At 41.8% G+C, this 26,861-nt stretch overlaps 1 protein-coding gene across 1 annotated transcript in view; it reads left to right on the top strand.

Annotated features, from left to right (window-relative positions):
• The window catches only part of LOC110499368 (dystonin), a 194,466-nt gene that overhangs the window by 82,049 nt on the left and 85,556 nt on the right, over window positions 1-26,861 (top strand). The window contains exons 10-28 of the mRNA XM_036956226.1: window positions 12,031-12,197; window positions 14,338-14,450; window positions 14,803-14,909; window positions 16,452-16,571; window positions 17,060-17,155; window positions 17,269-17,396; window positions 18,985-19,078; window positions 19,254-19,408; window positions 19,610-20,063; window positions 20,263-20,391; window positions 20,561-20,632; window positions 20,748-20,909; window positions 21,560-21,664; window positions 21,936-22,031; window positions 22,124-22,249; window positions 22,680-22,832; window positions 23,110-23,391; window positions 23,676-23,859; window positions 26,473-26,630. Coding sequence (XP_036812121.1) covers window positions 12,031-12,197; window positions 14,338-14,450; window positions 14,803-14,909; window positions 16,452-16,571; window positions 17,060-17,155; window positions 17,269-17,396; window positions 18,985-19,078; window positions 19,254-19,408; window positions 19,610-20,063; window positions 20,263-20,391; window positions 20,561-20,632; window positions 20,748-20,909; window positions 21,560-21,664; window positions 21,936-22,031; window positions 22,124-22,249; window positions 22,680-22,832; window positions 23,110-23,391; window positions 23,676-23,859; window positions 26,473-26,630 — 2,901 coding nt within the window. The remainder of the gene's footprint in view (window positions 1-12,030; window positions 12,198-14,337; window positions 14,451-14,802; window positions 14,910-16,451; window positions 16,572-17,059; window positions 17,156-17,268; window positions 17,397-18,984; window positions 19,079-19,253; window positions 19,409-19,609; window positions 20,064-20,262; window positions 20,392-20,560; window positions 20,633-20,747; window positions 20,910-21,559; window positions 21,665-21,935; window positions 22,032-22,123; window positions 22,250-22,679; window positions 22,833-23,109; window positions 23,392-23,675; window positions 23,860-26,472; window positions 26,631-26,861) is intronic.

Below are 26,861 nucleotides of genomic sequence, written 5' to 3' on the forward strand. Positions count from 1 at the left end.
CATGCCCCCAAAAATATGCTAACCTCTCACCATTACCAATAACAGGGGAGGCTAGCATTTTTTGGGGGGAATGATATTTATGCCTCTGTAACTTTCTCACTCATCATGAGTTACAAAACATATTAACTAGCCTGCTAATATTGTTTGACTCGCTAAGTCTAGGGGTCTTAGGCCTAGTTAACTGGTCTGTTACCTGATTTGATGTGGGCATAAATGTGAAAAGTAAGCCTATGCAACCCGATGTTGAATATACATTCACCCAGGAGACAGCCACTTTACCTTAGGGACAGCTCGTTCTTGACCTCTTGGTCGCCCAGTCAAAGGGGAATATTATTTGTTCAGATGGTGACGAAACATAAATATGTACGAAAAGGAAAAATACGAAAGCCATGTCCAAACTAAAGACTCATAACCATACGAAAGGCCTCATAGCCACCAAAGAAAACCAGTAGCTTCACGGCTTTTCCAGCTGGGACTCTCACTGACTTTCACCTTGATTGGCTGCACCTGATCTGCTTATCAACCAGGCTCAGCACTTGGACAAGGTTTCTGCCGCCCCCTGCAGGATGGAGTGTGGAAGTGGTAGTGAGATGTCTAAACTACCTACCCTATTCCCTAACATTATCCACTCTTCATTCATGATTTTCCGTAATCATGGTAACCCACATTAATGTAGAAGTGTTCAGAAAAATATTATATTCTTATTTACAATAAAAGTGACTCCAAAATGACACAATGCACTATTTACCATTCATTTCTATTGGGCACAACGTCATCCGAAACACAACCAAAACAAACCCAAAGAAAAGGTGACATTATGTCTCATATATAACGTTTGATTTCATATTCAAAATGCTGGAGTATACAGCCAAAGTTTTAGCTTCACTGTCCAATTAAATACATAGGGGAGTGTATTTTTACGTAAGTGTACAATACCAATTCAACAGACAGAGAGCAGTGTTGTAGTGTCTAGTTGCATGCCTCACCATCTCTCCTGTCTCTCCTCTGTTGCCTAGACACCCCAGCCTCCATGAGGTCTGGTAAAAACAAAAAGAGACGGAATATTTTGAAAGTCAATCATTTGAAGTTCTTGTTGCAGAAGGACAAATATGGCAAAAATGAAATAATTTTCTAATGCTTGGAATCATAAAACATGCTGACGGGTAGCTAGGGGGATGTGTGTCTACACCTGCCCCTGTCACTCTTACGCTTGCCGCTGGGCATTTTTACTAGCTAGTGATTGTGGACCTGTAGATTCTTGATTTTTCAGGGTTGCATGGCAGTTGGAGAACATGTTGATCAGTTCTGTATGAGGTTAAACCCTAGCTGTCAGAAAAGTAGTGTGACATAGTGATGGACCCTGTTTTGATGCTACTTGACTCTATCAGAAAGGTTTTGGAAGGAGCAAGTTGCCATTACCTATAGTAGGATGATCCAGACATTCGGTCATTATCATCCAATGGCATTGTGTTAATTCTGTGATATATTTCCTTTTAAGAATGTCAAATGTCATTCATACATCACTTGCTATGGTATGATAAGAAGTGAAGCAATGGACTGTAGCTATTGAAGTTATACAAAAGCATTCCAGACTGTTTAGTTGAGAATTCAGGACTCACTTCCTTGTCTCTGCAGTGTATTCAGGTCTCACTTCCTTGTCTCTGCAGTGTATTCAGGTCTCACTTCCTTGTCTCGGCAGTGTATTCAGGTCTCACTTCCTTGTCTCGGCAGTGTATTCAGGTCTCACTTCCTTGTCTTGGCAGTGTATTCAGGTCTCACTTTCTTGTCTCAGCAGTGTATTCAGGTCTCACTGCATTGTCTCGGCAGTGTATTCAGGTCTCACTTCCTTGTCTCAGCAGTGTATTCAGTGAAGAGGCAGTGAGACATGAATACACTGCTGAAACGATGCAGTAGGACATGAATACACTACAAAGACGATGAAATGAGACCCGAATACACTGCTGAAATGATGCAGTAAGACCTGAATATACTACCGTGGCGATGTAGTGGGGCCTGAATACATTGCCCTGATGATGCAGTAGGACATGAATACACTGCCGTGACGATGCAGTGAGACCTGAATACACTGCTGAAATGATGCAGTAAGACCTGAATATACTACCGTGGCGATGTAGTGGGGCCTGAATACATTGCCCTGATGATGCAGTGATACCTGAATATACTGACGATGCATCATCATATTGTTGCTCTTTGGTCATCTGACTGACAGTCAAGGTCTCCAAGGGTTACGAAAATAAATCTCACTGACAGAAACCAATCTATGGAGGCTTTGGACTTGTTTCACCAGGGGACATAATGCATGTGATAGGATGGAATCTGCCATAATGTAATGAACACATCTCTCTCTCTTCCGTCCTTCCATCCTTCCACCCTTCTCTAGAGATCAAAGACAGCCATTTGCTGGAAGCACCAGCATCCTGTTAGATGGGTGAATAAAAAGGATGAAATGATAGAGTAGGATGACATTGCAAAACAAACATCTGAGATGAGTCAGTGAAATATATGTCTGTATTTTAAGACTTTATTCAATGCTGGAAGACTGTAATTATATTTTCCACATTGGTTTGCACGGAATGAGAAATTACAGTATGCCAAAACTCAGATATTATTTAAACACCACAGGAATTTATATACTGAACAAAAATATAAGCGCAACATGCAACAATTTCAAAGATTTTACTGAGTTACAGTTCATATAAGGAAATCAGTCAATTGAAATAAATAAATTAGGCCCTAATCTATGGATTTCACATGACTTGGAATACACAGTATTTCTGTCCATTCAAATTGCCATCGATAAAATGCAATTGTGTTCGTTATCCATAGCTTATGCCTGCCCACACCATAAGCCCACCACCACCTTGGGGCACTCTGTTCACAACATTGACATTAGCAAACCACTTTCCCACACAACGCCATACATGTGGTCTGCGGTTGCTTATTGTAGAGAAATTAATATTCAATTCTCTGAAAACAGCTCTGGTGGACATTCTTTCAGTCTGCATACCAATTGCACGCTCCCTTTAATCTGTCATATTTTGTTTTGTGAAAATACTGCACTTTTTATAGTGGCCTTTTATTGTCCCCAGCACAAGGTGAACTGTGTAATGATCATGCTGTTTAATCAGATTCTTGATATGCCTGTCAGGTGGAGGGATTATCTTGGCAAAGGATAAATGCTCACTAACAGGGATGTAAACAAATTTGTGCACATTTGAATGGAAATAAAAAATTTTGTGGCTATAGAACATTTCTGGGATCTTTTATTTCAGCTCATGAAACATGGGACAAACACTTGTTGTGTTGTTGCGTTCATATTTTTGTTCAGTTTATATATACATTAACATAGAAAGCAGATTTTCCATAAAAGTAAATATAGGCTGCTCTTGTGTTATGGTTTATGAAGTAGTTTTCCTTTTGTGCAGTATAGTGTGAATGTTGAATGTGCTGTAGCCAGCCAGGTATACAGTATGTAAACTGCAGGACCTAGTTCTGGAACCTTCAGGGGAAATGTCACTGCCGTCAGAATAGTGTCAGAGCCTGGTGGGACAGTTCTTTTTAGTTGTGCTGTGCAAATAAATTATTTATACTATTTCAATAAACCCAAATTTTGTTGAATATATTAAACAAAAATCACAAACTTTAGATGCTTTTCATGGACAGTACATGCTATACAATTCACATATACAATTACATATAATCTACTCACTATGTGTGTTCCATAGGTCGTATAGTGTACACAAGTCACTTCCTGTGCTAAGTGTATTCTGTATTTGCCCTCAGTTGAACTGGGATGGCAATGGTCTGGCTGGATAATAGTGTTTGTTTAAACCATTGGACTCAAGCCCCACTTCTGGCTTTGCGATTGTATACAGTCTGATTAATAGACAAAGTGGTAGGGCTTTGTTAGCTGCCAGGATTTGCGTCGACTGCTTTTGTTGACCCATGCTGTCCTGTTATTTTAAAAGCCCCTATGATAGGCAGGGATTCTCTCTGCTTGGTACTGCCTATCAGGGAAGGCCAACTTGCTGAGCAAAGTTTTCCCATATGGTGTAATCAGTGGCCATTAGCCGGCAGAGCAGACACCAGACAGCCAGCTGATCTTGTCCTGCTGCTCTCCCTCCCTTCCCCCCATCAGACAGGCAGCCCTGTTATAAACAGCCACATTTGACGAAATTCACTTTAGTTTCCATTAGTTTTAAAAATCGAATTTACTAGTTTTTATTTAAAGTTACATAAAAACATTTCTATATGTTGTTTATATGATTTAGTTTCAGTTTTAGTGCTAGGGACAGAAAGTAGCCTATGCGTGGGAGTCTAGGAGCCTTGTCACTTCTTGCAACTGTGGGGCAGTAATACATAATGCAGTGGTTTTCAAAGTCGGGGTCACGACCATAGTGGGGAATTGCAGTGGGGTGAAATCACACCCAGAGGGGGCTGTGTTTAGACTTCAGATAAGGAGGACACCCCGAACCAGGAAGCAGGGCTGTTTCTCTCTCTGTCAGCTATGAGGTAGAATCGTTTGGGACGTGGCAGTGCCTCTGCCTCTCCGGTGGTGCATTTATGTGTTTGTGTTGGATTAGCTGGGCAAAGGAAATGTTTCAGAGACTTAGAGGATTCCTAAGAGCAGAGCAGTTGAGAGGAGAGCAGTGACAGAAGAGAGGAGTGACAGAAGGAAGTGCCTGGGACATCTCAGCTGTGTTCTTCTGGGAGTCTGCGACAGGCAGGCATAAGGACAGACAGACTCTCTCCCCAGGCAACCCATCTCTGTGTGAAGGGGAGGGGTGTTTAGGTCTGTTGCCAGGCTGCCTGCCATCACTTCCTCTCCTCCCCCTTGGAGGAGAACTATGGCTGCCTCTCAGTGGAATAACAGAGCTCTAGATCAAGTTAAGTTCACTAGCGGAATCCCGGCGTGAAAACTACAGTTAGAAGGAACTTAACACAGTTTATAGAAAGGGAATGCATGTCTGAAAGTCATGGGCAACGTGTGTGGCTGTGTGAGGGGCCCCAAGGAGGAATGTTATGTGGACCACACCAAAGCTCCGCTCAGCCCCGAGTCCAAAGAGCTTCGTGGCCGGCGCTACTTCCAGAGGAAGAAGAAGAGGAAATTGGGGGAGTTTCAGTGGCCAGAATCCATCCAGAGCAGAGGGGGAGAGAGCGTCCAGAGTAAGGAGGATATCCCCAGGAGGGTAGAGCTCCAGCATGAAGCAGACATGGGCATCATGGGCCAGGTTGGGATGGAGGGAGGACAGGAAGGGGAGACACCCAGACCCAGGCTGGGAAGTATGAGCAAAGGGCTGTATGTTGGGGAGGACCCCAAAGTTCCTCCTGGGAATAAGTTAGCATCCCAATCGGGACAAATTTCAGCACACCAGACAGACCGAGAGGCAATTCTCCATGGCATCACCAAAACCTCCAGGAGTATCGCTCCTAAGGACAGCCTGCTGGAAAAGAAGCTGTCACATAAGCAGTTGACGCGGGCAATGACATTCGGCGCCATGGAGCATATGCTCCGAACCCTGAGAGGAGACAATGACAGATCAGAGAACCTAGAAGAGCTCCCCGAAATCTTATGGAGCACTCAAGTTCACAAGAGGAGGAGGGTCCACACCTGCTCTGGAAGAGGGTCCCTCTCTCCAGATTATCTATTATCTCTCCAAGTGTCTTCCAAGTGTACATCCGCCAAACAAGAGGTAAACCAACTGCAAGCTATTTATAGCCAGCCAATATGTGTGGACCAAAATATCATGTGCTAGCATATCAGTAGCCAGCTATTGTAACAATGGCCGTAACTATGAGGTCCGGACCTCAGTAATATTTTCAAATTTGAAAAACATTTAAATATATATTTAGTATCTGTTACGGGTCAGCATGTACAGTTGAAGTCGGAAGTTTACATACACTTAGGTTGGAGTCATTAAAACTCGTTTTTCAACCACTCTACAAATTTATTGTTAACAAACTATAGTTTTGGCAAGTCAGTTAGGACATCTACTTTGTGCATGACACAAGTAATTTTTCCAACAATTGTTTACAGACAGATTATTTCACTTATAATTCATTGTATCACAATTCCAGTGGGTCAGAAGTTTACATCAGTAAGTTGACTGTGCCTTTAAACAGCTTGTAAATTTCCATAATTTGAGTCAATTGGAGGTGTACCTGTGGATGTATTTCAAGGCCTACCTTCAAACTCAGTGCCTCTTTGCTTGACATCATGGGAAAATCAAAAGAAAGCAGACAAGACCTCAGAAAAAAATTGTTGACCTCCACAGGTCTGGTTCATCCTTTGGGGGCAATTTCCAAATGCCTGAAGGTACCGCTTTCATCTGTACAATCAATAGTACACAAGTATAAACACCATGGGAGCACGCAGCCGTCATACCGCTCAGGAAGGAGACGCATTCTGTCTCCTAGAGATTAACGTACTTTGGTGCGAAAAGGAAGAAGCCACTGCTCCAAAACCGCCATAAAAAAGCCAGACTTCGGTTTGCAACTGCACATGGAGGAAAGTCCTCTGGTCTGATGAAACAAAAGTTGAACTGTTTGGCTATAATGACCATCGTTATGTTTGGAGAAAAAAGGTGGAGGCTTGCAAGCCGAAGAACACCATCCCAACCGTGAAGCATGGGGGTGGCAGGATCATGTTGTGGGGGTGCTTTGCTACAGAAGGGACTGGTGCACTTCACAAAATAGATAGCATCATGAGGTAGGAAAATTACGTGGATATATTGAAGCAACATCTCCAGACATCAGTCAGGAAGTTAAAGCTTGGTCATAAATGGGTCTTCCAAATGGACAATGACCCCAAGCATACTTCCAAAGATGTGGCAAAATGGCTTAAGGCCAACAAAGTCAAGGTATTAGAGTGGCCATCACAAACCTCTGACCTCAATCCCATAGAAAATGTGTGGGCAGAACTGAAAAAGCGTGTGTGATCAAGGAGGCCTACAAACCTGACTCAGTTACATCAACTCTGTCAGGAGGAATGGGCCAAAATTCACCCAACCTATTGTGGGAAGCTTGTGGAAGGCTACCCGAAACGTTTTACCCAAGTTAAACAATTTAAAGGCAATGCTACCAAATACTAATTGAGTGTTTGTAAACTTCTGACCCACTGGGAATGTGATGAAAGAAATAAAAGCTGAAACAAATCATTCTCTCTGCTCTCTATTGAGAAAAACTGAGTTTAAATGTATTTGGCTGAGGTGTATGTAACTGTAAATATCGCTCCCAGTGGTGATCATAGCTCAGAGCGCTTATATTCTTTTTCTGACATTTCTAATTACGTCTGGGTCGTTGTGAACGAGTGGAATCATGAAGAGTGGTTTGTTCGTTATGTTCGCCTGCATCCCCTTGAATTTGAGCTTTTTTAGCAGAACTACTCTGCTCCTGAGCCAGGCAGTAAACCCACTGTTCCCCGGGCGCGGTGGATATCGATTATGTCAGCCCCCCTCACCTCTCTGATTCCTGCTCAGCAGGAAATGCAAACTTGTAGTGTATTTCAGGTTTCTAAAGTTTTGTCATTTCCACTTTGAAATTTCAGACAAAAATGTAAATGAATGATAATCCAGAGAATAATTTGCATTTCCTGCAGCTGTATCATGGCTCAAATTAAGATCCTACATCTGTACAGATGCTTTCGTATGTTTTCATTATTCCGTGAAGTGTTGTTCCATTGCAGTGGCGTTGCATAGAGACGGTGTTTGAGTTGATGTGTGATTTGGCTTTACGCCACTATCTTTCCCTGTACTGTACTGGCAGACTGCTAACCGCCATTTGCTCTCTAAAACCATTCAGAAGACAACTATATTTACACTATGACATCGTGTAAGAATCCCTTTGAGTCAAATAACAGCATAACTGTGATGTAGAGCTGTAATATACACGTTACATCCTACAAAGCCACAACACATGGACACAGAGATAATTACAAAGCTCTATGTAGTTAACTAACTTGTTTCCCTTCACAAGATATTTCACTCAGCAGTGTTTCTGGTGAGCCTCACCTCAGCTCAAGTTTGGCTACTAGGGTTCTACCACTTATGACAAACCAGGTTCTAAAGTGGTTTGATACTGCTTTTATGGAAAAATCATGCATCTTTTATTTATGTGTACAATGTGTTTGCTGTAAATGATTGGATTTTAGCAATGTAGTATACTTCAGTGATAAACAGCTGGCATTTGGAAAGGTTATTTGTCCTTTGATTCTCCTTGAAATGTTGATGTTATGATTACTGAGGTCCATGCAACTCACCCACTCCTTACTTCTCAGACACAGCTACACAATTTCCCTGTTTTCAGATTCTAAAGGAAAATATCCCACGGCGCACCCCCACCCCTCCCACACGCACACAAAAAACATAATAAGAAAAGTATTTTCCCACTAGCACTGACTGCTGATAACTACTCTGAGGGAAAATGTACTTGCTACGATTGGGGTATGTATTTGTCTCACCTAGCTATATGAAGATGAATACACCAACTGTAAGTCTCTCTGGATAAGAGTGTCTGCTGAATGACTAAAATGCACATGTAAATCCCAAAGGAAGCATTTTATTTCTGCGAGACCACTATTTTCCATGACGTAATTCTAAGTATACGAAAGTGTAACAACCTTGTGTTCATGTTGGTCTTTTGAGCAATTTACAATTTTAACTAGGCAAGTCAATTCCCCATAATGACAAAGTGAAAACACATTTATTACAAGAAAACAGAAATACCTTACTTACATAAGTATTCAGACCCTTTGCTATGAGACTCGAAATTGAGCTCAGATGCATCCTGTTCTCATTAATCATCCTTGAGATGTTTCTACAACTTGATTGGAGTCCACCTGGGGTAAATTCAATTGATTGGACATGATTTGGAAAGGCACACACCTGTCTATAGAAGGTCCCACAGTTGACAGTGCATGTCAGAGAAAAAACCAAGCCATAAGTTCGAAGGAATTGTCCGTTGAGCTCCAAGTCAGGATTTTTTCGAGGCACAGATCTGGGGAAAGGAACCAAAACATTTCTGCAGCATTGAAGGTCCCCAAGAACACAGTGTCCTCCATCATTCTTAAATGAAATAAGTTTGGAACCACCAAGACTCTTCTTAGAGCTGGCTGTCCGGCCAAACTGAGCAATTAGGGGAGAAGGGCCTTGGTCAGGGATGTGACCAAGAACCCGATGGTCACTCTGACAGAGCTCCAGAGTTCCTCTGTGGAAATGTGAGAACCTTCCAGAAGGACCATCTCTGCATCACTCCACCAATAATGCTTTTATGGTAGAGTGGCCAGACGGAAGCCACTTCTCAGTAAAAGACACATGACAGCCCGCTTAGAGTTTGCCAAAAGGCACCTAAAGACTCTCAGACCATGAGAAACAAGATTCTCTGGTCTGATTAAACCAAAATGGAACCCTTTGGCCTTCATCCCTACGGTGAAGCATGGTGGCTGCAGAATCATGCTGTGGGGATGTTTTTCAGCGGCAGGGACTGGGTGACTTGTCAGGCTCGAGGGAAAGATGAACGAAACACAGAGAGATCCTTGATGAAAACCTGCTCCAGAGAGCTCAGGACCTCAGACTGGGGCAAAGGTTTACCTTCCAACAGGACAATGACCCTAAGCACACAGCCAAGACTGCGCAGGAGTGGCTTCGGGACAAGTCGCTGAAGGTCCTTGAGTGGCCCAGCCAGGGCCCGGACTTGAACCCGATCGAACATCTCTGGAGAGACCTAAAAATAGCTGTGCATTGACGCTCCCCATCCAACCTGACAGAGCTTGAGAGGATCTGCGAGGAAGAATAGGAGAAACTCCCCAAATACAGGTGTGCCAAGCTCGTGCCATCATACCCAAGAAGACCCAAAGTGGGACTAACAATTGAATCCATTTTAGAATAAAAATATTTTGTAACAAAATGTGGAAAAAGTCAAATGCTTGGAGTACTTTCCAAATGCAGTGAATATTATCATTTTAGCCTGCCCCCAAACCTACTTAACAAGACTGCTACGATATCTCACATTATCAAATCACATTTTATTTGATTTATACAATAGGTGTGGACCTTACTGTGAAATGCTTACTTACAAGCCCTGAACCAACAATGCAATTTTAAGAAAAATAACAGTTAAGAAAATATTTACTAAATAAACTCAAGTAAAAAAAGTAACACAATAAAATAAAAATAACGAGGTTGTATACAGGGGGTACAGGTTAGGGTGGTACAGGTTAGTCATGGTTATTGAGGTAATATGCACTTGTAGGTAGGGGTAAAGTGACTATGCATAGATCATTAACAGTGAGTAGCAGCAGTGTAAAAAAGGGGGGGCGGGGGGGGGGTCAATGCAAACACACTTTCCTCTGTAGCACCTTGCGGTCGGATGCCGGTTGTTGTCCTGGCACCACACTGCCAGGTGTCTGACCTCTTCTCCTCGTTGTCAGTGATCAGTCCTCCTTGCTGTGTCATCGGCAAACTTAATGATGGTGTTGGCATTGTGCTTGGCCACGCATTTGTGGGTGAACAGGGAGTACAGGAGGGGACTAAGCACGCACCCCTGAGGGGCCCCGTGTTGAGGATCAGCGTGTGTTGTTGCCTAGTCTTACCACCTGGGTGCGGCCGTCAGGAAGTCCAGGGTCCTGATGCAGAGGGAGATGTTCAGTCTCAGGGTCCGTAGCTTAGTGATGAGCTTTGAGGGCACTATGGTGTTGAACACTGAGCTGTAGTTAATGAACAGCATTATCACGTAGGTGTTTTGTCCAGGTGGGAAAGAGCAGTGTGGAGTTCAATAGAGATTGTGTCATCTGTGGTTCTGTTTGGGCTGTATGTAAATTTGAGTGGGTCTAGGGTTTTTGTGATGATGGTGTTGATGTGAGCCATGACCAACCTTTCAAAGCTCTACATGGCTACAAACATGAGTGCTACGGGTCGATAGTCATTTAGGCAGGTTACCTTTGCATTCTTGGACACAGGGACTATGTTGGTCTGCTTGAAACATGTAGGTATTACCGACCCGGTCAGGGATAGGTTGAAAATATCAGTGAAGACACTTTCCAGCTGGTCAGCGCATGCTCTGAGTACACGTACTGGTAAACCACCTTGTGAATGTTGACCTGTTTAAAGGACTCATCATCATTTCTCTCAACCTTAGTTTCAATGTTTCAATGTCCGTATTTCCTAGCTCATCCACCAGATTGTGAAAGTGTAACTAGGTCAACATTGCCTTGCAAAACATGAAACATGATAACACAGCAGGAGTGGTTCAAAGGTCGCTTCCTGTTGTCTAGGTCAGAGGTGATCATGTTGTTCTTCCAGCTCCAGATACATGGAATTGCTACCTGATGTCAACTGAGTTGAAGCAACAGGGGAATGTGTTTGGTTTGAGGTCATCACACTCTTTAACATGTGCCAACGAATGGCTTATTTATTAGCCAGCTGTATGTCGACACTGCCAATTTTACATTTTACAACCAAATAAGGAAATATGGAGGTGTCTGTCTTGAATTTGGTGCAGACAATTATCATGTGTTTTTATTAATTCAGCACATATTAATGTGTGTTAGGAAATTAATGTTGTTATTAGTTATTCTACGTGTGACTCTAGAAATGCTGTTCCTGACATCTGAAAAATGTCCCTGAAGTATTATTTGGTCTGTCTCACCCATATGTTTGATGGCAATTTAGGTGTTTGATGGTACAGATGTAGGATCTTCATTTGATCACCCTGTTGCAGGCAAACTTTTCTTCAATGCAGGAAACGTAAAACGTATAGTGTATTTGAGGTTTATCAAATGCTTCTGAAGTTTGTAATTTCCACTTATAAATTTGAGATTTGATTTTCCCTTACGAAAAATCGACCAACTCCTACAAAACCTTCCATTAATTATAATCCACATAATAATTTACATTTCCTGTTGCTGCTGGATTATTTTCCTGCTGTAGCAAACTGGTTCGAATGAAGATCCTACATCTGTGATGTAGGTGTAATGACACTAACAGCTGTATTAACTATGTTGTTCCTCTCCAGATCTCTGAGATCCATGTTTGCGGGGAGTCGGAGGACATGACAGCCAAGGAGCGTCTGCTGATGTGGTCCCAGCAGATGACCGAGGGCTATGTGGGCGTACGCTGTGACAACTTCACCTCCTCCTGGAGGGACGGGAGGCTTTTCAACGCTATCATTCACAAATACAGGTAACACCATCATTCACAAATACAGGTAACACTTGAGGTACAGAACCTGTATCTGAAAAAGAGACCCTTGTATCAAATAAAATCAAAATAAAATCAAATTTAATTGGTCACATACACATGGTTAGCAGATGTTAATGCGAGTGTAGCGAAATGCTTGTGCTTCTAGTTCCGACAATACAGTAATAACCAACAAGTAATCTAACCTAACAATTCCACAACTACTACCTTATACACAAGTGTAAGGGGATAAAGAATATGTACATGTCACCAATCACCAAAGAAATTCCAGCACAGTGACCTTCTTGAATGCTCCACAATGCTTTTGTAATGGATATTAAAAACAATTTTGTCTTTCATTAGGGTTTAACTGTAATATCACTAGGAGTATATTCCCAGTGTATAACAAAAACAATATACATAACAACATAACTATTTTCCTCCTCTGACTTGCTGTATCTTGCTGAATCATGTCTGCGGTTCACCACCACATTTTGAATCTTGGACCTCATTCCAATGAGGCAGCACTTAGTGGTTTTGACTAGTTATTAGGGGGCTGTTGGCTTTTCAGTTAGACATGATCAGATTTCAGTTTGACCCAGTACACTCTACGTCAGTGTTTCCCAACCCTGGTCCTCCAGTACTCCCAACAGTACACATTTTTGTTGTAGCCCTGTTCAAACACACCTCATTCAACTCATTGATAGCTTGATGATTAGTTGACAAGTTAAATCAGATGGGCTTGTTCAGGGTCACAATAAAAATGTGTACTGTTGGGGGTACTGGAAGACCAGGGATGAGAAATACTGCTCTACCTTGTTGGACTGACCTAAAATTAGATTAACTAGACTGACTAGTAGATGGAGACGTATTTATCCTTTTTCTCTCCCTTTTGTTTGTCATGGTTAATGTCACATAATTATTTGCTGTCAACCATTGTTAAGGTCAATGGATATTGATGTATGTGTGGGCCATGTGGAACTGTTTTACTTAACCATTGACCTACAGTGCCTTGCGAAAGTATTCGGCCCCCTTGAACTTTGCGACCTTTTGCCACATTTCAGGCTTCAAACATAAAGATATAAAACTGTATTTTTTTGTGAAGAATCAACAACAAGTGGGACACAATCATGAAGTGGAACGACATTTATTGGATATTTCTAACTTTTTTAACAAATCAAAAACTGAAAAATTGGGCGTGCAAAAATTATTCAGCCCCCTTAAGTTAATACTTTGATTGTGTCCTACTTGTTGTTGATTCTTCACAAAAAAATACAGTTTTATATCTTTATGTTTGAAGCCTGAAATGTGGCAAAAGGTCGCAAAGTTCAAGGGGGCCGAATACTTTCGCAAGGCACTGTATATTGGGCTGGCCCGACTGTCCTTGTCCTCTTGAGCAAAAACAGATTTATTTCACTGGAAAGTCTGGGACTGACTGCATCCCTAGGCATTTACTCTATACTTAGCTTCCAGGCTTATATTACATTATGTTACAGGCTTATATTACATGATGTTACAGATTTATATTACATGATGTTACAGATTTATATTACATGATGTTACAGGCTTATATTAAATTATTTTGCAGGCTTATATTACATTATGTTACAGGCTTATATTACATTATGTTACAGGCTTATATTACATTATGTTACAGGCTTATATTACATTATGTTACAGGCTTATATTACATTATGTTACAGGCTTATATTACATGATGTTACAGATTTATATTACATTATGTTACAGGCTTATATTAAATTATTTTGCAGGCTTATATTACATTATGTTACAGGCTTATATTACATGATGTTAAAGGATTATATTGCATTATGTTACAGGCTTATATTACATTATGTTACAGGCTTATATTACATCATGTTACAGGCTTATATTACATTAGCTAGTCATCACACTAAAACTTTCCTCCAAACAAAAATGTTTGTTCCTTGCTAATTAAACAAAACTATTCAAGAAGTATAGTGTGTGCTGACACCGCTGAAATAACCTAAAACAACAATGCAAACCACCCTAAATGATTATTTGCCAAAATAATAAATTTGTACCCTCATATTAACATTTCATAAAACAGAAAGCAGTCAATCTTAATGAGCTTCCACTGGTATTTTCTCTTCCATTGCAGGCCTGACCTGGTGGATATGGCCAGAGTGTCGGCCCAGACTAGCCGGTCAAACTTAGAACAGGCCTTTGGTGTGGCTGAACGGCTTGGGGTGGCCAGACTACTGGACCCTGAGGGTGAGTTATTCTGTTTATCCACATGCTTTTCTCTAATGGTTTGTTTGACACATCAGGTAAACATTCTCCAAGCCATTGACACATCTTTGCTACTGTAAAACAGCTGGAAGAAATGCAATGCATTATTACCAGAGGGAGGAGATGTCTTCTAAGCACAGCTTAACTTACTGACTGTTATTTGTTTCTTTATCCGGACGATGATTTACTAAATGAAAAAGACACAACATGTATATGGGATACATGAGATTTAAATCAAACATTGTATTCACTATGATTATAAACACTCCCTTAAATCATGTACCTACCGACGATCACGTTGTGTATTGGGTCTTATTTCACCTTTTCTCACCAGATGTGGATGTGCAGACTCCTGATGAGAAGTCAGTCATCACATACGTCTCCACTCTGTATGATGTCTTCCCTAAAGTACCTGATGGTGTTGACGGTATCAATGCAAATGTAAGTACACCATGAACAGACTCTTGTACGGTGCACCTAAGTGTCCTATGTGAGTAGAGTTGAGAAGAGCGTTTTATATTTCAAATACTGTATGATGAAGGCAAAATCAACATCTCAATACAAAACAACAATGTCCTATTGTCAACATGGGCTTACTTGTATCTTTGTAACCATTGACTGCAGTCTCTATGCTGTCCTCTTGAATTTGATTACCACCATGGGACTTCACCACTGGATGTACAGTATATTTCACACTTACATCCTTTGAATTCACACCAGTTATAAATCTTTTGTCATAACTTTGACCATACATTCATTTATTTATATATTTTTATTTTTGGGTACTTTTTATACCCCTTTTTGTGATATCCAATTGGTAGTTACATTCTTGTCCCATCGCTGCTTCTTGACACGCTGCTCACTTAACCCGGAAGCCAGCCGCACCAATGAGTCAGAGGAAACGCCGTACAGCTGGCGTCCGAAGTCAGCGTGGATGCGCCCGGCCGCCACAAGGAGTCGCTAGAGCCCGATGGGACAGGGACATCCCAGCCGGCCAAACCCTCTCCTAACCCGGACAACGCTGGGCCAATTGTGTGCCGTCTCATGGGTCTCCCAGTCGCGGCCAGCTGTGACACAGCCCGGGATCAAACCTGGATCTATAGTGACGCCTCTATGCACCACGATGCAGTGCCTTAGACCGCTGCGCCACTCGGGAGGCCTGGCATACATTCTTGACTATATTCTTGATTTGGTTCTCGACTGTGATTCTTGATTTATGGTTGTGATTGGGCACGGATGTTATATAATATTCATTCCATTGTATCACTCATATGTTTAAGAGAAGGCATTTTATTCCATCTGGCTTTGTTGAGGCAAATAATTCTGAAAGCTTGAGCTGGATGCTTAAAGGGAGTATTTTGGTGCTGGAACCCCTCCCAGAACATTGTGTAAATGTTGTTTAGAGGCTATGGAAGAATGCTAAACTGTGTGTACTCTAGTAACCACAGCAGAGAACCTTAACTGCAGATGTAGGATCTTAATTTGAGCCAGTTTTCTACAGCAGGAAAATCCTGCAGTCACAGTAAATGTGAATTATTATGTGGATTATAATTACTATTTTTTTTGTAGGTTTTAATAAATTTTTCCTAAGCAAAAATCAAGTATGAAATTTCAAAGTGGAAATTACAAATTTCAGAAGCATTTTTTAACCTCAAATACGCTACACGTTTTACATTTTCTGCATTGCAGGAAAGTTATCCTACAAAAGGTTGATCATATTAAGTTCCTACATCTGTACTTCTTGTTGTAGATTAGTTTGTATAGCACCAACTATTTAAAGCAAAATTATGACAAGCTGTTGTTTTGCACGTTGTACAATGCCAATATTTGTAGATGCCCTATAGATCTAATATGTATTGCTTGAACAACACGATACGCTCTACACCAAGAACTTGGTCCATTTAGAAAATGCACCCATCCCTGCCTGAGCCAATGTAAGTATGAAAACTGATATGTTTCATAATCAAATGTTTTTCTTGACAGGATGTTGATATAAAATGGGTAGAGTACCAGAACATGGTGAATTACCTGAGCCAGTGGCTCAAACACAATGTGGCAGTGATGTCAGACAGAGCGTTCCCTAACAACCCAGTGGAACTCAAGGTAAAGCAAAAATACAATTTGATTACAGATCAAATGCAGCTTGAATTTTCAGCCATATTGAATGGTAGAAAGAGCCCTAGTTTGATGAAGAATGAACCTCCAAATAGCATCCAATGTGTGAAGTGTTTGTCTGGTTGGTTTTCAGTCAGTTGGATATCAGTTTATATTGCTTGGCCCTGAAAGCCCGAGGCTAAGAACCCAAGCTCTCTGAGGCTTCAAATGGCCCATAAGTAGCGTCTCTCATGAAATATTAAAGTGATATTGACGGGTATCAGAGAGCTTCTCCGTTTACTTCAAATAGTCCACAGCTGCTAAGACTACAGGAGCTCTGTGTGGTACAGCCATTTCAAAGCAGACGAGTGTGAGTATACACACTGAGATTAGATTAATTTGTAACAGCTTGTTCAAAATGTATTGATTCTATATTTATTTTATATTATTCTATGTTAAAATTCAAAAATTTTTTTATTTTTTTATTTTTTTTACAGGCACTTTATACACAGTACTTGCAGTTTAAAGAGAATGAAATCCCGCTGAAAGAAACCGAGAAGAGCAAAATCAAGCATCTTTACAAAATGCTTGAGGTATGCTATCACGACGTACACTCGGTTGTTCTTTTGGGTCTGTAAGCTCTTTCTTAACCAGCAGACTACAATGAACTTCACTAAGATGTTGCTGTGCGTGTGTTGGGGGACAGGTGTGGATCGAGTTTGGTCGTATCCAGCTTCCTCAGGGATATCACCCCAACGATGTGGAGAAGGAATGGGGCAAGCTGATCGTGGCCATGCTGGAGAGAGAGAAGAGCCTGAGGCCTGAGGTGGATAGGTATGAAGGATCAACCTTCTCATGCTGCAGGAGTAACACACACTACTGTGATTTATAATACTGATCCCGTACTTACATGACAGCAATAAGTCAGAGGTAACTAAGATTGAAGATTTGATCCGATTACCTGAACGACTATGCAAAACGGTAATTCATGGTTGGTTTCTGTGTCAATGGTGAGTGCTCTTGATTCAAGTCACCTGTTTTATTATTATACTTTATTGTCATACTTCTGTTTAAGGATGTGCAGTAATTGGATTCTTCCGAGGTTCACTAAATTACATTGTCTTTACACTTTTTATATTTTGTGGTTTGGTTAACTGCTGAGTTCTTCAAACTGAGGTGTTGTAAAATCATGCATCTTTCTCGTATCTCTTTATTTCTAAAATACTGTCATGTCTCTTGTCAGGTTTGTAGGCATTAATTGTGGTGTGAGTCCATGGTGGTGTGAGTCCATGGTGGTGTGAGTCCATGCCTAGTTTATCGGCTCAAGCTATTCAGTGATGGGTTTTTTGAGGTACTTTTGATTTTAAGTGCCGATGGGGGATGTCCACCTTATTTTTTGTCAACATCAGTTTGTTTATAAGCTGACAGTCTGACACAGTCACAGGCAAATATTGTTCTCTTATCATGTCATCTTGCATCTATCATTCTTGGACTGCAGGGACTATTTGGGTTTTTGCAACAGCTAATGGGGATCCTAATAAAATACCAAATACCAAATGTTGGAAATCACCTGGCTTATTGATATGTGGTAATTTTGTGTGATATTATGTAGATCATTATTGGCTATGCAGACTAATAGAGGCCCAGTAGTATGTGCCACACCCCCTTGTTAAATATAAAAAGGAATGTCTGCATCTCTGTTATGCTCCCAAGTTGATTTATTCAGACACACAAAAAAAGACAACGTTTCAATCCAAAATGCCTGATGACTCCTGTTACCATCAACGGTTACTGTCTGAACCTGTAATGGATTGTGCAAGAATACCATGAGCTTCTATGGCCTAGGGCAAAATATTCTTTAAGGGTAGGTTTCTGTACGTGAGGACACGTACAAGCCTATAAAAAAGGGGAGACATAAACACTCCGTGCCAGGTGGACCTGTGTGTGTGTCGCATATCGTTGGGGCTGAGTCTGTGCTGCAGTTCCTGTCTTAGATGGAAGAGAAATTAGCTAGCTAGTGTGATTCTCTGAGTGGCTCGGTATAGTCCTATATAGTCTTCTACCATGCACAGCAACATGTCATATAACTTGGGGTACAGCAGTGTCTCATCAGTTAGCAACAGCACTCTGACCAGCCTGGGTTCCTCTGAGAACCTCTCAGGACCAGCCATGGAGCCACTGCTCTCCAGCACCCCAGCCTTTCCAGTGTTTCTGAATAACAACTCTTTGTATGGATCAAGGTGAGGTTAACCATAAGAAGTCAGGGCTGTCAGAGCCTTTTCTGTTGTTGATTTTCTTTCTGCAGATGCGATTTTCAAGTGGAACTTTGATGGCACTGCATTGCCACATCTTTTTTGTTTATGTGGTAAAATGACTTCTGTACAATATTCATGTAAATTGACTAAATATTTTTGTCTTTTAGGCTTGAAATGTTGCAGCAGATTGCCACCAGGGTCCAGCGGGACTGTGTCAATGGAGAGGACAAACTAGCGTTAGCAAGAGCAGCTCTGCAGTCTGTAAGTACCACATTGGAATGTTTTACCACAAAACCTCAGAATACTCCTGCTTTTACTTCTGTTTATTTCTTGACGCAAATGTTGTGTCTTTATTTTTTTATTATCGATATTGTTATTGAACTTTGTAATAGAAAAGTACATTAACAACAGTTTGGACATTTACATTTTGTCTCAGGATGCTAAGAGGCTGGAGTCTGGGGTCCACTTCCAGAATGAGGCCGAGACCGCTGGGCACCTTCTGGAATGTGAAAACCTGCTGAGACAGCAGGTGGTAGATATCCAGATTCTACTGGATGGGAAGTACTACTACTCCGATCAGCTTGTTCAAAGGTGCAAACTTCCTGCTTTTTCTAGATATCACGCAACACATAGACATAAAGGAAACATTTGTTGTGAAATATTGATTGCAACATAGTGTAGGGAATTACACATTTGTTTATGAGAATGATAAGAACCTCATGTAAACTGATAAATGATAAATCATGAACTATATGAATAAACATGTCATTGTGTGTTGTGTGTATGATCTAGGGTATCCAAGCTCCGTGACGACCTTCTGGGCCTGAGGGAAGAGTGTTCCTCTGTGTACAGACAAGGACGCACCCTAACCCCCCAACAGACCACGATGATGATCTCAGGCATCACTCAGAGTCTCAACTCAGGCTTCTCCTCCTCCAACCTCAACTCCAGCCTCACCCCTGGAGGCCTGGGAACCCCCGGTTCCACCTTCACCTCCATCCTTACCCCGGGCCTCACTCCTGCCCTGAGCCCCGCCTTGACCCCCGGCGGCATGCAGCCCGGCTCGGTGCAGGCCTACATGGGGGGCGGAGGAATGGGTATGGCCCCGGGAGACCTCCAGCACCTCAAACACATGCAGATCCGCAAGCCCCTGTGCAAGTCCTCGCTAGTGGACCCCAACATGACCGAGGATGAGGTCAACATAAACTTTGTGCAGGACTTGATCAACTGGGTGGAGGAGATGCAGGTGAGGATTTAGCGAAGCTCTGGGGTCAGACTCTTGATTGGATTTATTTATCCTTATTTATACAGGTTGCCTCATTAAGATAAATATTATATTTTACAAGAGACCTGTTCACTACAATGTTTGTATAATTCTGTACCTTTTGATATTTGCGATTTAGACATTTGAGACCAATTCTGAATTGTTTTGTCTTCCTTTGAAGGTGCAATTGGATCGTGGAGATTGGGGATCTGATTTGCCAAGTGTGGAAACACATTTAGAGAACCACAAAGGGGTTCACAGAGCCATCGAAGAATTTCAAATGAGCCTTAAAGAAGCCAAACTTAGTGAGGTATGTACAAGCAATTCTCAGCCTATTCTGCCAAGTTTTTATTTGGAAAAACTATATAATATCTCTGTGCATCACATTCAATAGTTTTAAAAAAAAAGCGTTAACCCCTTAATGCTGCAATGTTTTTAAATGTCAAGTAATTAAAACATGGTATGTCTCTTTATATCAGACTCAGATGACCCAAAAACTAAGTTATTCTGAGAAACTGGGAAAATTGGAAACCCAGTATGGGAAGTTACTAGTAAGTATCCTATTAAAATCATTGGCAGTCCTAAGTAGTAAAATAACCACTTCACTGCTTAGTTGAATAGCACATGGAGATCCTGACTATTTCCCATGGTTCTGTGCTTCTTTAGAACTGTTCGCGGGAGCGTCAGAAGAACCTGGAGAGCCTCCATGACTTTGTTTCACGGGCCACCATGGAACTCATCTGGCTCAATGAGAAAGAGGAGGAGGAGGTCGCTTTCGACTGGAGCGATCTCAACGGCAACATCTCTAAGAAGAGACAGTACCACTCTGTGAGTCCCTCCACTGTTCAGCTTGTTGGATTTCTATTTCATTATTTGGTTTCCAGAATGTTTGGCTGTTCAGGCACATCTGAGGATAATGCCGTTCATATTCATTAGGGTAGATATTTTAGAAGGAGTTGAATGTTATAGATGTTCAAGCGAAACCGTAGAGCTATACATTTTTGGCATGGATCCACCATTGGCATGTATAGCCTTTCCACAAGGAATTGGGTTTGACTCTCTAGACATAAGGGAATTAACACATTTTCTGTGAGTGAAAAGATACCTTGAGGTGATCATATCTCCTAGGGTGATGTGATGGGTGGAAAGGAATTACAGGGGCTTGTTTTGGGGATACACCTTTAGAAAATACCACTGTGATCGTCTATATTACTTTCTATTCAGCTTGATTCAGTTAATCATTTTGATATCTCTTCAAACTACTTTATTTCCATCTGGCATTTAGAAATGCGTGTACGTGCCCCTGCAAGTCATGGTGTTTGAAGAGGGGAGGGGATTGGTTCCAGGCCATGTTTGGAGGCCATGGATGCAGTGTGATATCTCTCTCTCTCTCTCTCTCTCTCTCTCTCTCTCTCTCTCTCTCTCTCTCTCTCTCTTTCTCTCTCTCTCTCTACCCCACTCTCTCGCTCTCTCTGTAGGATCTGATGAGAGAGTTGGATGAAAAGGAGGAGGTGATCAAGTCTGTACAGGACAGGGCAGAGAACCTTCTGCAGGAGAACCACCCTGCTAGGTTAACTCTTGAAGTAAGCCCCGTCTGTGTTTACAGATGTCCCATAACCACTCCAAAACCATGTCATATCAACTCCTTTTATGATAAATCCAATAGGTTGTTCGTCTCAGATAATGTGGTCATTTGTCCATTAAAATATACATATTATTACTAATTTCCAGGTATCAGAACCTGCATAAGTGCTCAACAATATTGTATATTTAAATTGCTTTAGTAACTTATTCCAACAAGGACAATTATATAGCATTTTTAATTCTAACATGATTCTATGTGGAATCCTCCAGGCATACAAAGCAGCCATGCAGACCCAGTGGAGTTGGATCCTACAGCTCTGCTCTTGTGTGGAGCAGCACCTCAAAGACAACACAGTCTATTTTGAGGTGAGTTAGTTATCTGCTTTCCTCAAACAAATGGACAGAGGCATGCTAGTTGCAAAAAGTTCATCTGATCTTCTTTCTACCCTTCCATACAGTTTTTCAATAATGCCAAAGAGTCCACGGATTACCTGAAGAGCCTGCAAGGTGACATCCAGAGAAAATATGGCTGTGATCGGACAAGCAGTGTACACAAGCTGGAAGATCACATCCAGGAATCCATGGTAAGCTGTCAAATAACAACTGGTTGGTACACAATCATTAGCCAGATTCCCAAAACTATGTTGTTAAATCAGTGAAATCAGGGCTCCCGAGTGGCGCAGCCGTCTAAGGCACTGCATCTCAGTGCAAGAGGTGTCACTACAGTCCCTGGTTTGAATCCAGGTTGTATCACATCTGGCTGTGATTAGGAGTCTCATAGGGCGGCGCACAATTGGCCCATTGTCGTCCGGGTTTGGCCGGAGTAGGCCTTCATTGTAAATAGAAGGTTAACTTAAAAAAAAAACTGTCATGGTCAAACATGATGGATTCATAGAGGTTCCAAGTGAATACCCCACCATTAAAGATGAACCAACTATCCCTGTGAGTGAATTCAGCTCATACTGAGCTGGTATTGTATCATAATCCCCCTGTGTTTCACTGATGCTGGAACAGGATGAGAAGGAGCAGCTCCTCCAGTACCGCAGCACAGTGGCTGGGTTGGTGGGCAAGGCCAAGGCCATCGTCCAGCTCAAGCCTAGGAACCCAGATACCCCTGTCAGATCCTCCATACCCGTCAAAGCCATCTGTGACTACCGACAAATAGAGGTACAATGTCTCTTTTTATAGATATGTAACACCGTCCTTTTTCTGTCTATTCAAGTAGTTCATCACAAGTCACATTCTTTAAATTGAGCCTTCACACTTGTCTTCTGTAGTAACAAGATATGCATTGAGATCGCTAAGGAACATTTCTGTCCATTTTAAATCGAGGTAGATGTATTAAGATAGCGGATCAAAAGTTTGATACTTTCAGTTGATTTGGATTTCGGAGTGAAATGGTAGAGTCTTTTTGATTTGTCATGTCTCACTTCGTCTCTCCTAGATCACCATCTATAAGGATGATGAGTGTGTCCTGGCCAGTAACTCTCACCGGGCCAAGTGGAAGGTGATCAGTCCGTCTGGGAACGAGGCTATGGTTCCTTCTGTCTGCTTCACCGTGCCTCCACCCAACAAAGAGGCTGTGGACCAGGCCAGCAGAATTGAACAGCTGTACCAGAATGTCCTGGCTCTATGGCACCACTCCCACATAAAAATGAAGAGCGTTGTCTCCTGGCACTACCTGATGGCGGACGTCAGAGCCGTCCGCGACTGGAACGTGTCCTCAGTACGTTAACTTCTAACTACTTAATCTACTTCTCAAGATAAATCCCCATTAGCAACACTTAAACCCTATAATTTCAGTGATAGAGGTAGAATTACCTGTCATTGTCTCATTCAGGTCTTCACAGAAAAGAGAATGATGTTATTAAAGTCTAATGTTTCTCATATTCACCGACTTGACCTGCAATTTCATCATTATACTGTAGCTGGTGACTGAACCTTTTCATAAAACATTTTGATAAGGTTTAATGGTGTGGGTCTGTCTGTGTTTTCCCCTGTTCACCCCAGATTAAGACCATGTTGCCAGGCGAGCACCAGCAGGTCCTTAGCAACCTGCAATCCCACTTTGAGGACTTCCTGGAGGACAGCAAGGAGTCGGAGGTGTTCACTGTGGCAGACTGTTCCCAGCTAGAAAGGGAGGTGCTGGCCTGCAAGGACTACTACGAGGAGCTGCTCAAGTCTGCAGAGAGAGGCAAGACTAAGCAAAGCTAGTCAGAGAGAGAGGAAAGACTAAGCAAAGCTAGTCTAGAGAGAGGCAAGGCTAAGCAAAGTTAGTCTAGAGAGAGGGAAGACTAAGCAAAGCTAGTCTAGAGAGAGGCAAGGCTCAGCAAAGTTAGTCTAGAGAGAGGCAAGGCTAAGCAAAGCCAGTCTGCAGAGAGAGGTAAGGGTAACCTAAGCTAGTCTGCAGTGAAAGGCTAACCAAAGCTAGTCTAAAGAGAGGCAAGGCTAAGCTATGCTAGTCTACAGAGAGAGGTAAGGCTAAGCTAAGATACACTATACAGTTGAAGTCGGAGGTTTACATACACTTAGGTTGGAGTCATTAAAACTTGTATTTCAACCACTCCACAAATGTCTTAACAAACTATAGTTTTGGCAAGTTGGTAAGGACATCTATTTTGTGCATGACACAAGCAATTTTTCCAACAATTGTTTACAGACAGATTATTTCACTTATAATTCACTGTACCACAATTACAGTGGGTCAGAAGTTTACATACATTAAGTTGACTGTGCTTTTAAACAGCTTGGAAAATTCCAGAAAATGGTGTCATGGTTTTAGAAGCTTCTGATAGGCTAATTGACATAATTTGAGTCAATTGGAGGTGTACCTGTAGACGTATTTCAAGGCCTACCTTCAAACTCAGTGCCTCTTTGCTTGACATCATGGGAAAATGGTAAGAAATCAGCCAAGACCTCAGAAAAACAATTGTCGACCTCCACAAGTCTGGTTCATCCTTGGGAGCAATTTCAAAATGTCTGAAGGTACCATGTTCATCTGTACAAACAATAGTACACAAGAATAAACACCATGGGAGCACGCAGCCGTCATACCGCTCAGGAAGGAGACGCGTTCTGTCTTCTAGGGATGAATGTACTTTGGGGCGAAAAGGGCAAATCAATCCCAGAACAACAGCAAAGGACATTGTGAAGATGCTGGAGGAAACAGGTACAAAAGTATCTATATCCACAGTAAAACAAGTCCTATATCGACATAACCTAAAAGGCCACTCAGCAAGGAAGAAGCCACTGCTCCCAAACCACCATAAAAAAAGGCCAGACTACGGTTTGCAACTGCACATGGGGACAAAGATCGTACTTTGTGGAGAAATGTCCTCTGGTCTGATGAAACAAAAATAGAACTGTTTGGCCATAATTACCATCGTTATGTTTGGAGGAAAAAGGGGGAGGCTTGCAAGCCGAAGAACACCATCCCAACCGTGAAGCAACTGGGATGGCAACATCATGTTGTGGGGGTGCTTTGCTGCAGGATGGACTGGGGCACTTCACAAAATAGATGGCATCATGAGGCGGGAAAATGATGTAGATACATTGAAGCAACATCTCAAGACATCAGTCAGGAAGTTAAAGCTTGGTCACAAATGGGTCTTCCAAATGGACAGTGACCCCAAGCATACTTCCAAAGTTGTGGCAAAATGGCTCAAGGACAACAAAGTCAAGGTATTGGAGTGGCCATCACAAAATCCTGACCTCAATCCTACAGAAAATGTGTGGGCAGAACTGAAAAAGCGTGTGCGAGCAAGGAGGCCTACAAACCTGACTCAGTTACACCAGCTCTGTCAGGAGGAATAGGCCAAAATTCACCCAACCTATTGTGGGAAGCTTGTGGAAGGCTACCCGAAACGTTTGACCCGAGATAAACAATTTAAATGCAATGCTACCAAATACTAATTGAGTGTATGTAAACTTCTGACCCACTGGGATTGTGATTAAAGAAATAAAAGATGAAATAAATAATTCTCTCTGCTATTATTCTGACATTTCACATTCTTAAAATAAATTGGTGATCCTAACTGACCTAAAACAGGGAATTTTTACTAGGATTAAATGTCAGGAATTGTGAACAACTGAGTTTGAATGTATTTGGCTAAGGTGTATGTAAACTTCCGACTTCAACAGTATATACAAAAGTATGTAAACTATTAGCTAGCCTCTACTGTCCTTGCTAACAGGAGCTCGCTGATACATGTTTTTGCAGCAGTCCTCGTGGAAAACCCATAGCTATTTTAGCCTATTAGGCATAACATAAATACCTTTTATAAAGCCCTTTTTACATCAGCAGATGTCACAAAGTGCTGATACAGAAACCCAGCCTAAAAACCCCAAACAGCAAGCAATGCAGATATAGAACTGCACGGTGTACAGTCCATTTCCCCTGGACTCATGAATATGTCTGTTTAAGATGCTTGGTGTTGTGTCACCAAAATTAGTAGAATCTTCTGCAGACTACGTTAATGAGGAGCCGTTGGTCTGCTTGATTGCCCACTCATTAATCTGCGTTATTAATGAGTAATAAGCAGATTGTTTGTGAACACTTGGCAATAATGGTGCCAGATTGAATTAATGGTGTCAGAGATTACTACATCGTTTTTCATTAACACATCCACTTCACACTCCCTCTGCTATGTCCGGGAGAGATGTGTTTTGAATAATACAAACGTATTCATTTTGATTGAGCACTAATGTTACTTTTACAAAGCTAGCATTAGACAAGTGTTTGGGCAAATACAGTTGATGTCCTCTCGTCGTTTGGTTGTTACTCATTCTGGGGTCTTGTGATGAACAGAGGAACACGAGGAGTCTGTGTACAACCTGTATATCTCTGAGGTTCGTAACTTCCGCATGCGTCTGGAGGCTCAGGAGGAGCACCTGATCCGACAGATCCGCACCCCACTTGACAGAGACGACCTGGAGCAGAGTGTCCTGCGCATCACAGAGCAAGAGGTAGGGCGACAACTCACTATTCGGGCTGTATCATCACTCTGTCATATTACAACTCACTATTTAGACTGTATCATCACTCTGTCATATTACAACTCACTATTTAGACTGTATCATCACTCTGTCATAATACAACTCACTATTCAGACTGTATCATGACTCTGTCATAATACAACTCACTATTCAGACTGTATCACCACTCTGTCATATTACAACTCACTATTCAGACTGTAT

The sequence above is a fragment of the Oncorhynchus mykiss genome, chromosome 20, assembly GCF_013265735.2.
Source record: "Oncorhynchus mykiss isolate Arlee chromosome 20, USDA_OmykA_1.1, whole genome shotgun sequence".
In the NCBI taxonomy this organism is placed as follows: domain Eukaryota; kingdom Metazoa; phylum Chordata; class Actinopteri; order Salmoniformes; family Salmonidae; genus Oncorhynchus; species Oncorhynchus mykiss.